This window comes from Rhinopithecus roxellana, chromosome 17 (genome assembly GCF_007565055.1).
Source record: "Rhinopithecus roxellana isolate Shanxi Qingling chromosome 17, ASM756505v1, whole genome shotgun sequence".
In the NCBI taxonomy this organism is placed as follows: Eukaryota; Metazoa; Chordata; class Mammalia; order Primates; family Cercopithecidae; genus Rhinopithecus; species Rhinopithecus roxellana.
The window spans coordinates 80884950-80900703 of NC_044565.1; the positions used below are offsets into that span (position 1 = coordinate 80884950).

General features: G+C 46.7%; 1 protein-coding gene across 3 annotated transcripts in view; it reads left to right on the forward strand.

Moving 5' to 3' along the window:
* Positions 1-15754, forward strand: part of GALM (galactose mutarotase) — a 109066-nt gene that overhangs the window by 72655 nt on the left and 20657 nt on the right. The window contains exons 5-7 of one of the 3 annotated variants that reach the window (XM_030920723.1): positions 1805-1946; positions 5137-5311; positions 14965-15022. In XM_030920723.1, coding sequence (XP_030776583.1) covers positions 1805-1946; positions 5137-5311; positions 14965-15015 — 368 coding nt within the window. In that variant the 3' untranslated portion in view covers positions 15016-15022. Of the gene's footprint in view, positions 1-1804; positions 1947-5136; positions 5312-7143; positions 8040-14964; positions 15085-15754 lie in introns of those variants that run through there. The other 2 variants (XM_010364132.2, XM_010364130.2) reach the window with 2 other exon arrangements.

The window sequence follows — 15754 nt, forward strand, 5'->3', positions numbered from 1 at the left end:
GAAATGTCCTCTTTTACTCAGATAGATTTGTGTGTTCTCTCAGCATTTAGGAACCCACAAAAGCAGAACCAAATGTTTTAAATGACTGGCAATTGGTTCTTCTTTTACTTTTTAAATTATTTTAATGGTAAGGTACAAGTTCCTGCTTTTTCTTAGCCTCCTAAGATTTCAGCCCTACTTTGCATGCTAATTCTCTCCCCTAAGAAGCCAAGTTCCTAAAATTGCCATTTGACCACATGAAAGGGAAAAATAATTATCACCCTAAAAGAGTATGTTAACCTCCTATCACTTGCATTTACCTTTAAATATATGAGACAGCTCTGGGACTATAAGAAAACTTTTTAGGCCAAGCATGGTGGCCCACACCTGTAATCCCAGCACTTCGGGAGGCCAAGGCGGGTGGATCACCTGAGGTCAGGAATTGGAGACTAGCCTGGCCGACGTGGTGAAACCCCGCCTCTACTAAAAATACAAAAATTAGCTGGGCGTAGTGGTGTGTGCCTGTAATCCCAGCTACTTGGGAGGCTGAGGCGGGAGAATTGCTTGAACCTGGGAGGCGGAGGTTGCAGTGAGCTGAGATTGTGCCATTGCACTTCAGCCTGGGCGACAAGAGCAAAACTCTGTCTAAAAAAAAAAAAAAAAAAAAATTTAGGCCAGGCATGGCGGCTCACGCCTGTAATACTAGCACTTTGGGAAGCTGAGGTGGGAAGATCACCTGTCAGGAGTTCATGACCAGCCTGGCCAACATAGTGAAACCCTGTCTCTACTAAAAATACAAAAATTAGCTGGCGTGGTGGTGCGCACCTGTAATCCCAGCTACTCAGGAGGCTGAAACAGGAGAATCGTTTGAACCCAGAAGGCGGAGGTTGCAGTGAGCCGAGATCGTGCCACTGCACTCCAGCCTGGGCGACACAGCAAGACTCCATCTTTAAAAAAAAAAAAACTTTTAAGAAGACTCAACTGTATCATTGTTTCAGGCTCTGAAACAGAGCCCTTTTCTCTTTCCTCTTCAAAAAGAAATGGCTGGAGCGATTTGGCCTGCTACAGAGGAACCTGGGATTCTCTGTTCTTGGTGCAAGGTTCTAGCACCTAGCTGTTACTTACTCCTGGGTGGGCCATAATTTTAAGAGGAAGTGGATCATCTTATCCTGGGGTTTTCCACCTGAGCTGCTCAGAACCTGTACTTGATTCAGCCAGAACAACTCTGGCTTTTATATATATATGTTACTATATATTTATGAGTATGTATTTTCCATTGTCCCTTGGAATCCACAGGAGACTGGTTCCAGGACCTTCTACTGATACTTAAATCATTGGACACTCTAGTTCGTTCTATAAAATGGTGCAGTATTTGCATATAATTTGAGCCCATACTCCCATATACTCTATTTACTTATTTCTTTATTTGAGGGTTGTTTTGTTTTGTTTTCTCTTCCCCACCCTCTCCATATTTGTTTGTTTTTGAAGACAGTCTCATTCTGTCACCTATGCTGGAGTGCAGTGGTGCAATTATGGCTCACTATAGCCTTGACCTCCTGGGCTCAAGCAGTCCTCCTGCCTCAGCCTCCTGAATAGCTGAGACCACAGGCACACATCACTATGCCTGGCTAATTTTTTACTTATATTTATTTATTTATTTTGGTAGAGATGGGGTCTCTGCATGTTTCCCAGGATCTGGGCTCCCATCTCCTTAACAAATTAAAATGAAGGTGGAGAGGGTAGAACCAGTGAGTGTTTGGGGAGGCTCTATATAAAGATGAAACTTGGGCATTTATTATCTTTGTTTTCTGTCTCCTCCCATCAGGAGAAGTTGCCCCGGTGCAAGGAACTGCATTTGACCTGAGAAAGCCAGTGGAGCTGGGAAAACACCTGCAGGACTTCCAGCTCAATGGTTTTGACCACAATTTCTGTCTGAAGGGATCTAAAGAAAAGCATTTTTGTGCAAGGTGAGGTACTTTTCACTTCCTGAGTCTATAAGGAAGAAAGAAATGACACCAACTCCTATTTTCCTTTGGGGCTTTTCCTCTGGCCACATCAGTAGCATTTACCATGCTACAGGTGACCCAATACCACATCCCATATTTTCTCAAAGCTCCCATGGCACAGGTGAGCTCTGTAGAATGTATCCCCTCCCGCTGCCTGCCATTACCCCTGTGCCTCCTGCTCGGCACCCCTTCTCTCACTCTCTGCCTGTTCTTTAAGGCTCATTTTCTGTTGGAAGCCTTAACTCTTTCTAGCGTAAGTCACCTCGGCCATCATTGAACTTCCAGAGGCTTTGTGTTTTCTTGATCTGTGACTTATGCCTGCCTACTCCACGTCCAGTTGGAGGCTAGGCATCTCCCGCAGCACTCACCGCCTCCAGCCTTGATCAATAGACACTTGTGTGCACACTCTCGCCTTCTCACCAAATCCCAGCTCCTCATGTCATTTCATCTTTGTGAAGCCCTACCTCTACCCTAACACCTAATATCATCCTTGGCACTAGCAAATAATGAATAAATATTTGCGGAATTAACAGTTTGTTTTTTTTGTGAGACAGAGTCTTGCTCTGTCGCCCAGGTTGGAGTACAGTGGCACAATCTAGGTTTACTACAACCTCCGCCTCCCGGTTTCAAGCGATTCTCCTGCCTCAGACTCCTGAGTAGCTGGGATTACAGGCATGCGCCACCATGCCCAGCTGATTTTTGTATTTTTAGTAGAGATGGGGTTTCACAATGTTGGTCAGGCTGGTCTTGAACTCTTGACCTTGTAATCCACCCACCTCGGCCTCCCAAAGTGCTGGGATTACAGGGGTAAGCCACTGCACCCGGCTCAACAGTTTTTAAATAAAGCAGAGAAAATGACTCAAACCTAATAGTGACAGAAAAAAGGTCAAAGACCTTCTCCGGGCTGGGGGTGGTGGCTCACGCCTGTAATCCCGGCACTTTGGGCAGCTGAGGCGGGTGGATCACTTGAGATCAGGAGTTCTAGACCAGCCTGGCCAACATGGTGAAGCTCTGTCTCTACTAAAAATACAAAAATTAGCCGGGTGTGGTGGCGCGGGCCTATAGTCCCAGCTACTCGGGAGGCTGAAGCAGGAGAATCACTTGAACCAGGGAGGTGGAGGTTGCAGTGAGTGGAGATTGCACCACTGCACTCCAGCCTAGGTGACAGGAAAAAAAAAAAAAAAAAAAATCCTTTCCCTGACTCTGAACCCCAGCACAAGGTCCCAGCAGTGTTCCTGCAGCTCCACCCCACTTTCCTCCTCTGTGCTCTTACATTCCTCTCCCCACCCCGGGAGACCCTCCTGCTCTCTCCCCATTTACCCAAGTCCTAACCCTCCTTCTCCAAGCATCTTTCTCAGAACCTCTTGGTTAACTGCCTGTGGTGGGGATGTTTTAACTATTTCATGCATGTGTTTTGCCTCTCAGTGAAACTATAAGACCTGGGCCTGTTTTAATCTATATCCCTTCAACACCAAGTGCAGGACCAGGCAGGAAACTCCCCACTGTAGAGGCCTGGATTTTTATGTTTTATTTTGCTTTGTTTTGTTTTTGAGACAGGGTCTTGCTTCATCACCCAGGCTGGAGTGCAGTGGCCAGACCGCAACTCACCTGCAACCTCGACCTCCCAGGCTCAAGCAATCCTCCCACCTCAGCCTCCCAAGTAGCTAGGACCATGAGCCTAGCTATGTTTTTTAATCATTTATTTTTGTAGAGATAAAGTCTCACTATGTTTCCAGGGGTGGTCCCAAATTCCTGAGTTCAAGCAATCTTCCTGCCTTAGCCTCCCAAAGTGCTGGGATTACAGGCTCCACCATGTTCGGCCAAGGCCTGATTTAAAAAAAGAAAAAAAGAACACAGTGAATCTAGTGAAAACTCACAGCAGGACTGTTATGAGGGGAGACCTAACTAAAAAACAGCCTGCTTAAGTCCCAGGGAAGGGAACAGTTTAATTTAGAAAAGCTTCTCTTCACTTTCATGAGACAAGGCTAGTGGTTTTGCCAGGTCAAGCAGAGAGCCCCAATTCTTTATGAAAAATAATCTCAGTAGGGCATGGTGGCTCACACCTGTAATTCCAGAACTTTGGGAGGCTCAGGCGGGTGGATCACCTGAAGTCAGGAGTTCAAGACCAGCATGGCCAACATGGTGAAACCCCGTCTCTGCTAAAAATAAAAAAATTAGCCAGGCGTGATGGTGGGCACATATAATCCCAGCTACTCAGGAGGCTGAGGCAGGAGAATCGCTTGAACCCAGGGGGCAGAAGTTGCAGTGAGCCGAGATCGCACCACTGCATTCCAGGCTAGGCAACAGAGCAAAACTCTGTCTCAAAAAGAAAATAATCTCAGGCCGGGTGCAGTGGCTCTCATGCCTGTAATCCCAGCACTTTGGGAGGCTGAGGTGGTCAGATCACCTGAGGTCAGTAGTTCAAGACCAGCTGGGCCAACATGGTGAAACCCCGTCAATACTAAAAGTACAAAAAATCAGCTGGACGTGGTGGCGGGCACCTGTAATCCCAGCTACTCTAGAGGCTGAGGCAGGAGAATCACTTGAACCAAGGGGGCAGGGATTGCAGTGAGCCAAGATCACACCACTGCACTCTACCCTGGGTGACAGAGCCAGACTCTGTCTCAAAACAAACAAACAAACAAACAAAAAGTAGCTGGGTGTGGTGGTGCGCACCTGCAGTCCCAGCTACTGGGAAGCTGAGGTGGGAGAATTGATTGAGCCTGAGAGGCTGAGGTTGCAGTGAGCCGAGGTCATGCCACTGCACTCCAGCCTGGGCAATAGAGCAAGACTCTATTTCAAAAAAAAAAAAAAGAATCTCAGCCTCTCCAGGACCTTCTTCTCTCCAACCTGGCTGCTGCCTTCCTCCCTACTCCCCAGCTGGCAGGAGTGAGTCTGTTTTGTGACGCCCCAAAGAAGCCAAGATCAGAGTGAGACGTTGCTACTGAGGATCCTGAAAGCCACCTGCTCGTGCCTTGCCTTTGAGACTGGAAGAATTTTCCATCGTGCTCTTCCTACCTTCATCTCCTCCTTATATCTGGTCCCTGCTCTGTGGCTGGGTCTGATTCCTGTCTCAAAGCTGCTTCCCAGCTTCTACTCCTCCCTGCCTGCTTTTCTGCCCTGGACTCATGTGGTTTGTGTTTCTTACCAGGGTGCATCATGCTGCAAGCGGGCGGGTACTAGAAGTATACACCACCCAGCCCGGGGTCCAGTTTTACACGGGCAACTTCCTGGATGGCACATTAAAGGGCAAGAATGGAGCTGTCTATCCCAAGCACTCTGGTTTCTGCCTGGAGACTCAGAACTGGCCTGATGCAGTCAATCAGGTAATGCCACAGGCTGGCTTGTCAGAGTGGAGTTGTGTCCAAGGTCACACTATACGACAGAGTTCACTACACTTGGATCAGGTTGTATGATTCAAAAGTTCAGGCTTTGTTTGTTGTTAGGTTGTTTTTTGAGACAGAGTCTCATTCTTGTCGCCCAGGCTGCAGTGCAGTGACACGATCTCAGCTCACTGCAACCTCCGTCTCCTGGGTCCAAGTGATTCTCCTGCCCCAGCCTTCCAAGTAGCTGGGATTACAGGCACCTACCACCATGCCTGGTTAATTTTTGTATTTTTAGTAGAGATGGGGTTTCACCATGTTGGTCAGGCTGGTCTCAAACTCCTGACCTCAAGTGATCCACCTGCCTTGGCCTCCCAAAGTGCTAGGATTACAGGCATGAGCCACTGTGCCCGGCTCAAAAGTTCATGCTTATTCTCTTCTCCAAGTCACAGAAAACCCACAGCCAAGCTACTGACATGGGATTTACATGGTTTTAAGAAAGCTCAAAGCCTTTATCTAGTTTGTTTCTCCTTACGAATACCTTCTTGTTTTCTGCAGCCACACTTAAGGAGAGCTTCCATATCGTCTCCTCCTATGTGCTCCCTCATAACTTGCTTTTCTGGTTGTTACCTAAAGCAGTACTCCTGAAAGTGCCAGCCCACAATAAGAAGCTTGCACCTTGGGCTGGGCAAGGTGGCTCATGCCTGTAATCCCAGCACTTTGGGAGGCTGAGGCGGGAGGATTGCTTGAACCTGAGATTGAGGCTAACCTGGGGAACACAGGGAGACCTCATCTTTATAGATTATTAGAAAAATTAGCCGGGTGTGGTGGTGCACACCTGTGGCCCCAGCTACTTGGGAGGCTGAGGTGGGAGGATTACCTGAGCCTGGGAGGTCAAGGCTACAGTGAGCCATGATCACACCACTGCACTCTGGCCTGTGCAACAGAATGAGACCCTGTCTTAAAAAAAAGGGGGGGGGGTGCCAGGCGCGGTGGCTCAAGCCTGTAATCCCAGCACTTTGGGAGGCCGAGGCAGGCAGATCACGAGGTCAGGAGATCGAGACCATCCTGGCTAACATGGTGAAACCCCATCTCTACTAAAAAATACAAAAAACTAGCCGGGCGAGGTGGCGGGCACCTGTAGTCCCAGCTACTCGGGAGGCTGAGGCAGGAGAATGGCAGGAGCCTGTGAGGCGTAGCTTGCAGTGAGCTGAGATCCGGCCATTGCACTCCAGCCCGGGCCACAGAGCGAGACTCCGTCTCAAAAAAAAAAAAAGGGGGGGCCAGGTGCGGTGGCTCACACCTGTAATCCCAACACTTTGAGAGGCTGAGGCAGGCGTATCACTTGAGGTCAGGAGTTCACGACCAGTCTGGTTAACATGACAAAACCCTGTCTCTAGTAAAAATACAAAAATTAGCTGGGCATGGTGGCAGGTGCCTGTGATCCCAGCTACTCAGGAGGCTGAGGCAGGAGAATCGCTTGAATCCAGGAAGCAGGATTTGCAGTGAGCTGAGATTGTTCCATTGCACTCCAGCCTGGGCAACAGAAGTGAGACTTCATCTCAAAAAAAAAAAAAACAACAATCTACACCTTGCACCGGATTATGGATCAACACACTGCTTCCCTTCATCAGGAAAGCCTTCCTTTAACAAAGTGTGCTTTTTTTCACTCTGATTAAACTTCTTTATCTCACCATGAACCAATCATAAACAGTTCCCGCACTGGCAGCCCTCCACGGAGCACTGGTCTAGAGGACTGTCCAGAAGCCCACCTGAATGGTTCATGTTGCAGCCTGTGGTGTCAAATGTCACCTGTGTTGTTTCCCCCTTCACAGCCCCACTTCCCTCCTGTGCTGCTGAGGCCTGGTGAGGAGTATGACCACACCACCTGGTTCAAGTTTTCTGTGGCTTAAGAAGGTATGAAGATATGATCCAGTCCAGGGCTAGGCTCAGTCGCCTGTCTCCTGTCCAGAAAAAAGGTGAAGATTAAGAAGCTTTCAGAATGATTCTATGGATTAAAATCATACAAATGGTGGCTGTCGTGAGAATCAGTCTGGATATTGATTTCCTTTTCTAGTGACTGGCTCCAGGCCATGTCTAATGACCAGCTCGATTCCCTGTGCAGTTCAGAGGGCAAGTGAACCCAACCAACAATGTCGTCATCTAAGCCCTGATCCTAGCCAGGGACTCCCATGCTGCTTCTGGCTCCATCTCTCCACGCTGCCTCTTTCAACTTTTCGCCCTTCCTTTCTTTAAAGCTATTCTCGTATTGCTTTTGTTTCCTCCTCCTTCACCTCCAACCGCTGTCAGCAGCACTCCAGAATTTTCAAATGTCACATTAGCTCACCTTGCATGCTGGGAGATGGATCTGTCTCTATACAGCAGTAGATGATTGATAAGTGAGGAAACTGAGACTTAGAGAGGTTGAAGACCAACAAGCTAATAAATAAAAAGTTGAGGCCAGGCACGGTGGCTCATGCCTGTAATCCCAGCACTTTGGAAGGCCGAGGCAGGCGGATCACGAGGTCAGGAGATCGAGACCATCCTGGCTAACACGGTGAAAACCCATCTCTACAAAAAAAATTAGCCAGGTGTGGTGGCACGTGCCTGTAGTCCCAGCTACTTGGAAGGCTGAAGCAGGAGAATCGCTTGAACCTGGGAGGTGGAGGTTGCAGTGAGCCAAGATCGTGCCATTGCACTGGGCAACAGAGCAAAACTCCATCTCAAAAAAGAGAGAGAGAGAGAGAGAGAAAAAAAACAGCTCTCTCTCTAATGAGAGGGAGGGGACTTCCGAGAGGAAAAGGCCTGCAAGAGCCTTTGGGTTGACTGAGAAAGCACAGCCAGGCCAATGCTTGGGAAGAAAGGCAGGCAAGCACTGGAGACAGGAGATATTAGGGTGAAGAGGGAGCCTTGCCTTTCACAGCACAGTGAGGATGACATTGCACCAGGGACAGAGGTTGTGTTATATGACAAGGCTGGGGGCTCCTTCTTTCCTAGACAATCAAAGCCTTGGTGATGGGTTTTGGTTGGTGATTTTGAAAAAAAAAAAAAAGTATGTTATACTAATATATACTGTACTGAATTGAAATAAAACCAAAATCTGCATCTTCAAAAGACTTGTTCCTTTACTCAGCTTTAAGTCTCTCAGGCGTGGACCTTTGGGAAATGGACCGAGAATATGGGTGTGTTCTGGATTCTACGTTGCCCTCCAGTGGGAGCCCCGGCATTTTCCTGCCTAACAGTTAGGAAAGCTATCTCAGTGGAAGTGGCGTTCCATACTTCCTCTTTCTTTGTAACTGATAATCAACCAAAGATCTTATTTATTTTTAAATACATTTCGGCATGGATTTTCTGAGCACCTGCTCTGTACACAGCCCTCTGCTGGGTCTGTGAAGGGGTTCAAGTCAGGTGTGATGCTGCCCATGACAGCCCGTCAGGTGGGGCAAGTACTCAGTTGTCTTCTCACTGGTGAGGTTAACTTTGGTGACTTGAGGCTGCCTGCAGGTCTCTCCACTCTTAAAGTTACCAATGTATACATTAGCCGAGAGGCCTCAGAGATGAACTATTAAGCTGACTGCAACCCAGCTACCAATTTGATTAAATTGTTAGATGCAGGGTTCTCATACTCTAGGTGCCAGCAATCATTTAGGAAATCCCAGAGAAGAGAATGAACGTTTTCTTATTCACAAGTGCAGGGTTGCCCGTTGCCCCTGCTTTCTGTATCCTGACCAAACTTCACAGAGTGCCTTGACCTCTGTCCCCTAGCCAGCTGCAGGTTTTTCCCAGCAGGCTTGAAACCCAAACCAGGCCTTGAACATTCCCAGGCACTGATAAAGCTGTCTAGGTTGTTCCCTAAAACACTAAAAGAAACTGGCACTGGGCCGGGCATGGTGGCTTACACCTGTAATCCCAGCACTTTGGGAGGCCGAGGCGGGTGGGTCACCTGAGGTCAGGCATTCAAGACCAGCCTGGCCAGCATGGTGAAACCCCATCTCAACTGAAAAAAAAATACAAAAAAATTAGCTGGGCATAGTGGCAGGTGCCTGTAATCTCAGCTAGTCAGGAGGCTGAGACAGGAGAGTTGCTTGAGCTCGGGAGGCAGAGGTTGCAGTGAGCCAAAATTGCGTCATTGCACTCCAGCCTGGGAGACAGAGCGAGACTCTGTCTCAAAAAAAAAAAAAAAAAAAAAAAAGAAAAAGGAAACTGGCTCTGGCCCTGAGCCAAATTCCTTAAACTGTCAGAGAAACTCCCTCACTGCTGACATACCTGGGCAGAACACCCCTTTTCTCTCTCAGCGATTGCTGCAGCACTGTGTAAGGAAGTTCCTCTAATACATGCTTTGGATTGATCACCCTGGCACTTAGAGCTTCTTTCTTTGGAATCCCAGCCGGCCCTATCTCGAGACAGCTTGGAGCACTCCCTGGTGGGGTCTCCCCTGCCGCCACTATGGGGACGATTCCAGCCCTGGATCCACTGAGACAAAACAAAGAAATGTAACAACTACAAATTAGTTCTTAGTGTAACGGCCTCTAGGTTTGAGAATGCCAAATTAATTTATTATTAATTAGCCAAATGCTTTGTTTTCTTCTGTCCAAAAAGAGTATTGTTTTTATAAGAAGCCAAGTATCCAGGAGTCCAAGTAAAGATACTCATCGCCTATGGGGCAGCTTAAATAAGTTACTGGCATTTAAATTAATGGTGTTTATAAAAGCAAGTAAAAAGGCGGCCAGACACAGTGGCTCACGTCTGTACTCCCAGCACTTTCGGAGGCCGAGGCGGGCGAATCACCCGAGGTCAGGAGTTCGAGACAACCTGGTGTAACCCCGTCTCTACTAAAAATACAAAAAAATTAGCTGGGCGTGGTGGCGTGTGCCTGTAATCCCAGCTACTCAGGAGGCTGAGAGAGGGGAATTGCTTGAACCAGGGAGGCGGAGGTTGCAGTGAGCCGAGATCTCGCTACTGCACTCCAGCCTGGGCAACAGAGCGAGACTCTTGTCTTAAAAAAAAAAAAAAATGGCTACGTTTGTCACACTATGCATCTGAGGGAAGCAAAAATTTAGAGAAACTCTTTTTGTGGCAGCAACCAATCTGTCCTTTTTCATGAAACACACGAGAACTTTGCTTGAGAAGTCCTTCTATGTACTTATAAGACATAGATTGTGACCTGTGGTACTTACAAGATAGTATAATTTTATAAAATTGCCGAAGTCCCCAGTAAGAAATGAAATTTTAGAAGGTGCTCAGTGCAGTGGCTCATGCCTGTAATCCCAGCACTCTGGGAGGCTGAGGTGGGTGGATCACTAGGTCAGGAGTTTAAGACCAACCTGGCCAAGATGGTGAAACCCTGTCTCTACTACAACCACAAAAATTAATCAGGCATGGTGGTGGGTGCCTATAATCCCAGCTACTCAGGAGGCTAAGGCAGAGAATTGCTTGAGCCTGGGAGGCGGAGGTTGCAGTGAGCCTAGATTGCACCACTGCACTCCAGCTTGTGTTACAGTGCGAGACTCTGTCTCAAAAAAATAAAAAAGTACAAGTAAGATGTAATATTAAAATTATTGCACAAACATTGCTGTAAAGATTAAGATGTCATGCTGTGGAGGTGGAACTGGAGAGTTTACAGAAAGTAGAACATGAAAAAAATGCAGGACTACCAGCACAGGGCAGGAAGGAAGCCCAGCATGTGTCCTGGTCCCTGGCCAGTTCCCATTTTCACTCTTAACCATTTTAAGCAATTGGATCACCAGTTTTCAAGAGGCTGTTTGGACAGGAGTACAGTCCTTTTCCAATCAAGGCATTTCCTGCGTAACTCAGTTACGCAGGTCATCGTTAAAGTCTCAGATGCTTTGGGCAGCACTTCCAGCTATAGTCAGGCAAGGACGTCAGCAGATCCTCTCCTTATTACATACAGTTCAAGCAATTAAAATGCTGAAAACATTTGGCAAAACATTTTTTTTGTTTGTTTAGAGATGGGGGTCTTGCTATGTTGCCCAGGTTGGTCTTGAATTCCTGCCCTCAAGCAATCCCCCCTCCAGCCTCAGGCTCCTAAGTACCTGCAACTATAAGCACACACCACTACTACTGGCTCAAAACAATTTTGGTGCTCTGGCAACAGACATAAAACCTTCCCGTCTGAGATATGTTGTCTGAAAAACTACTGAGCTTTGAGTAGGAATAATGGGAGTCTGTAGTGTTCTTGTCTGGGGCTGTTCCCATCCCCCTCACTCCTCCAACTCGGTAATTATGAAGGTTCTGCTGAGGACGAGCAAGCAGCTGTGGTTGAAAGAGGGTTCACTCCTTTTGGAGGTGTGAGTAGCAGCCATATCCAAATCATCATCAATAGAAGTAACGATCCCAGTGCTGTGCAGGCAGGAAGGGCCCATGGCTCTACTGGCCTGAGGTTGCAGTCGTGGCTGCAGCAAGCAGATTTTTGGCTGATCGGAGGCTGGGTGCATGTACAACAAAGATAAAGGGCTCAACAAAAAGTAAAACTCAGGATAAACTTGAAAGCAGCCTGAATATTAAAATTACTCACCTGCCTACACACAGACCCATCAGCAGAGGGCAGAAGTCTGACTGGTTGAGGTATCAGCACAAACTCTCCAGAAAGTGGCTGCCCCCTAAGCTGTGCAGACACAAGGCAAACCCCTAGAATTTTAAAATAAGCTTAAGAAGCTGGGCATAGTGGTTCGTGCCTGTAGCCCCAGCTACTCAGGAGGCTGAGACAGAAGGGTTGCTTGAGCCCAGTGTACTATGGCTATAGTGTACTATGATCCCACCTGTGAATAGCCAACTGCACTCCAGCCTGGACAACATAGGGAGACTCTGTCTTAAAAGATAAACACAAGAATGTTGGGGAAAGAAAAAAAAAAAAGAAAAAGAAAACCTGGAGATTATAAAAAGGAATCAAGTAGGCTGCACCTGGTGGCTCACGCCTGTAATCCCAGCACTTTGGGAGCCCGAGGCAGGCGGATCACCTGAGGCCAGCAGTTTGAGACCAGCCTGGCCAACATGGCAAAGCTCAATCTCTACTAAAAATACAAAAATTAGCCAGGTGTGGTGGCACACACCTATAATCCCAGACATTTGGGAGGCTGAGCCAAGAGAATCGCTTGAACCTGGGAGGCGATCTCAGTGAGCTGAGATCACGCCACTGCACTCCATCCTGGGTGACCGAGTGAGACACTACCTCAAAAAAAAAAAAAAGGAGGGGGGCATCAAGTGAAGGGTTTGTTGAAAACAGTACAATAATGCATGAAAAGTTAACTAGAGAGGCCAGGCACAATGGCTCACACCTGTAATCCCAGCACTTTGGGAGGCTGAGGCAGGCGGATCACTTGAGGACAGTAGTTCAAGATGAGCGTGGTCAACCTAGTGAAACCCCGTCTCTACTAATAATACAAAAATTGGCCAGACGTCACCACGTGCCTGTGCCTGTAATAATGGGAGGCTGAGGCACAAGAATCACTTGAACCCAGGAGGCAGAGGTTGCAGTGAGCCAAGATCATGCCACTGCACTCCAGCCTGGGTGACACAGTGAAACTGTGTCTCAAAAAAAAAAAAAAAAGTTTAGAGAGACTCAGTAGTAGATTTGAGACAGCAGAAGAAAAAGTGAACTTGAAGGTAGAGTAACAGGAATTATTCAATCTGAAAAACAGAAGAGATTGAAGAAAACTGAACAGAACCTCAGAGACCTGTGAGAAAACAGGCACGTGGGTGTATGTGTAATGGGAGTCCAAAGAGAGGGATCGAAAAAATAATGGCAAAAAACTTCCAAATTTGATGAAAACCATTAATCTATAAATCTAAGAAGCTCAACAAACTTCAAGAATAGTGATTCCCATCTAGGTACATCAAACTGTTGACACATTTAAACTGTTGAATGTCAAAAGCAAACAAAATTTGAAAGCGGCAAGAGAAAAATGACTCCTCGCTATAGGGGACCACCAGCACCAGTACAATGAACAGCTGACTTCTCATCTGGAACAATGGAGTCCAGAATGCAGTGGAATGACATGGTCAAAGTGCTTCAAAACCAGAGATTCAATTATCACCCAGAACTATCCTTCAAAAGCAAAGGTGAAATAAAGACTAGAGAATTCATTGCTAGCAAGCCTGCCTTATGAGAAATACCGGAGGAAGTCCTTCATACTGAAATTACACCAGAATCCATGGAAATAAAGAAGATCAGAAATAGTAAATATATGGATTAAAAAGAAAGATGCTATAATTTTTCATTTATTCTCTTAAAAGACGTAAGATTGGCCAGGCATGGTGGCTCACACCTGTAATCCCAGCACTTTGGGAGGCTGAGGAAGGCGGATCACAAGGTCAAGAGATCGAGACCATCCTGGCTAACATGGTGAAACCCTGTCTCTACTAAAAATACAAAAATTAGCCGGGCATGGTGGCATGCGCCTGTAGTCCCAGCTACTCGAGAAGCTGAGGCAGGAGAATCACTTGAATCCAGGAGGCAGAGGTTGCAGTGAGCCAAGATCGTGCCACTGCACTCCAGCCTGGCAACAGAGTAAGACTCCATCTCAAAGAAAAAAAAAAAAAGACATAAGATTGCATAAAGCAATAATTATAACACAGTATTGAGTTTAGAATACATAAAAACAGCATAAAGGAGGGAGGAGTAAAAGGAAATAGCATTGGAGTATAATTTCTATATTTTACCAGAATATTAATCAGAACTACATTGTGATAAATTAAGATTCAACCACTAACTAAAAAATAGTTTTAAAAAATCAAGAGGAATTAAGTAACACATTTAATTTTTTATACTAAAAAAAATATTTAGGCCAGGTGTGGTGGCTCATGCCTATAATCCCAGCACTTTGGGAGGCCAAAGCGGGAGGATCACCTGAGGTCAAGGGTTTGAAACCAGCCTGGCCAACATGGCGATACCCCATCTCTACTAAAAATACAAAATTAGCCAGGCATGGTGGCGCATGCCTGTAATCCCAGCTACTTGGGAGTCTGAGGCAGGATAAATCGCTTGAATTTGAGAGGCGGAGGAGGTTGCAGTGAGCTGAGATCATGCCACTGCACTGCAGCCTGGGTGGCTGAGCGAGACTCCATCTCCAAAACAAAAACAAAAAGCAAAACAAAAAAAAAACCCCCCACACACAAAACCCTGTCCTCCTTCAGGGCCCTGCCAGGGCTTTATTTCTTTGTGACAGAGTGTAGGGGAGTTTAGGTCATCAGAGAGACCTGGTAAATACTTTTTCAAAATTCCTTAATAGAGGGCCAGGCGTGGTGGCTCACACCTGTACAATCCCAGCACTTTGGGAGGCCAAGGCAGGTGGATCATCTGAGGTCAGGAGTTTGAGACCAGCCTGATCAACATGGAGAAACCCTGTCTCTACTAAAAATACAAAATTAGCCGGGCGTGGTGACACGTGCCTATAATCCCTACTACTCAGGAGGCTGAGGCAAGAAAAAAGGTCGAACCCGGGAGGCGGAGGTTGCAGTGGGCAGAAATCGCGCCATTGCACTCCAGCCTGGACAACAAGAGCAAAACTCTGTCTCAAAAAAAAAACACAAAATTTCTGAATAGAACGTTAACTTTTTTAAAAGATGATTATTTCCTTGAGCACAGTGACCTCTACTGGTACTAATATAAATTAAAATGCAGTTTCTGTTTTTTTCAGTTTTGTTTCCAACATGGGATCATTTGGAGGACACATAGAATCCTTCTTTGAAACACATGTGAGTGCTGCTACTTCCTTATTATAATAGAATAAACCAAGCCAATCTTCCAATAACAAAAACCACTTCCAAAGCAGTGGTTTTCAATTCTGGTTGCATATTAGAACCAAGGGGAGAGGCGAGGCACTGTAATCCTAGCACATTAGGAGGCTGAGGGTGGTGGAATGCTCGAGCCCAGGAGTTCGAGACCCACCTAAGCAACATGGCAAAACACCATCTTTAAAAAAAAAAATGCAAAAATTAGCTGGGCATGGTGGCACGTGCCCGTAGTCCCAGCTACTCAGGAGGCTGAGGCAGGAGGATCACCTGAGCTCAGGGAGTCAAGGCAGTGATCATGCCACTGCACTCCAGTCTGGGTGACAGACGCTCTCAAAAAAAATCACCAGGTAAAATGTTTAGATTAATACCCAGGCTTCACCACCCTCAGTGATTCTTTCATTCAAATGTCTTTAAGCACTCTGGGTGATCTTAGTCTGCAACTAGCAATCAGAACCACTGTCCTAGAGTAAAAGTTTTCCCTACTATGCTCTCATTCACCAATTTTATGGTGTGTAAATGTCTTTGGCTAGAATTTGCCCCCTAGCTTCACAAAGCACTTCAAGGAATGAGTCCTGGAGAAGTCGGTCTTCCCAGACCAAAAGTCTTATCTTGGTAAGGACCTGGCAACCCTACAAATAATCTTGGTACCCAAGATCTCCAGGTAAAAATTATTTTGAAAGTTGTAAAGTTGAA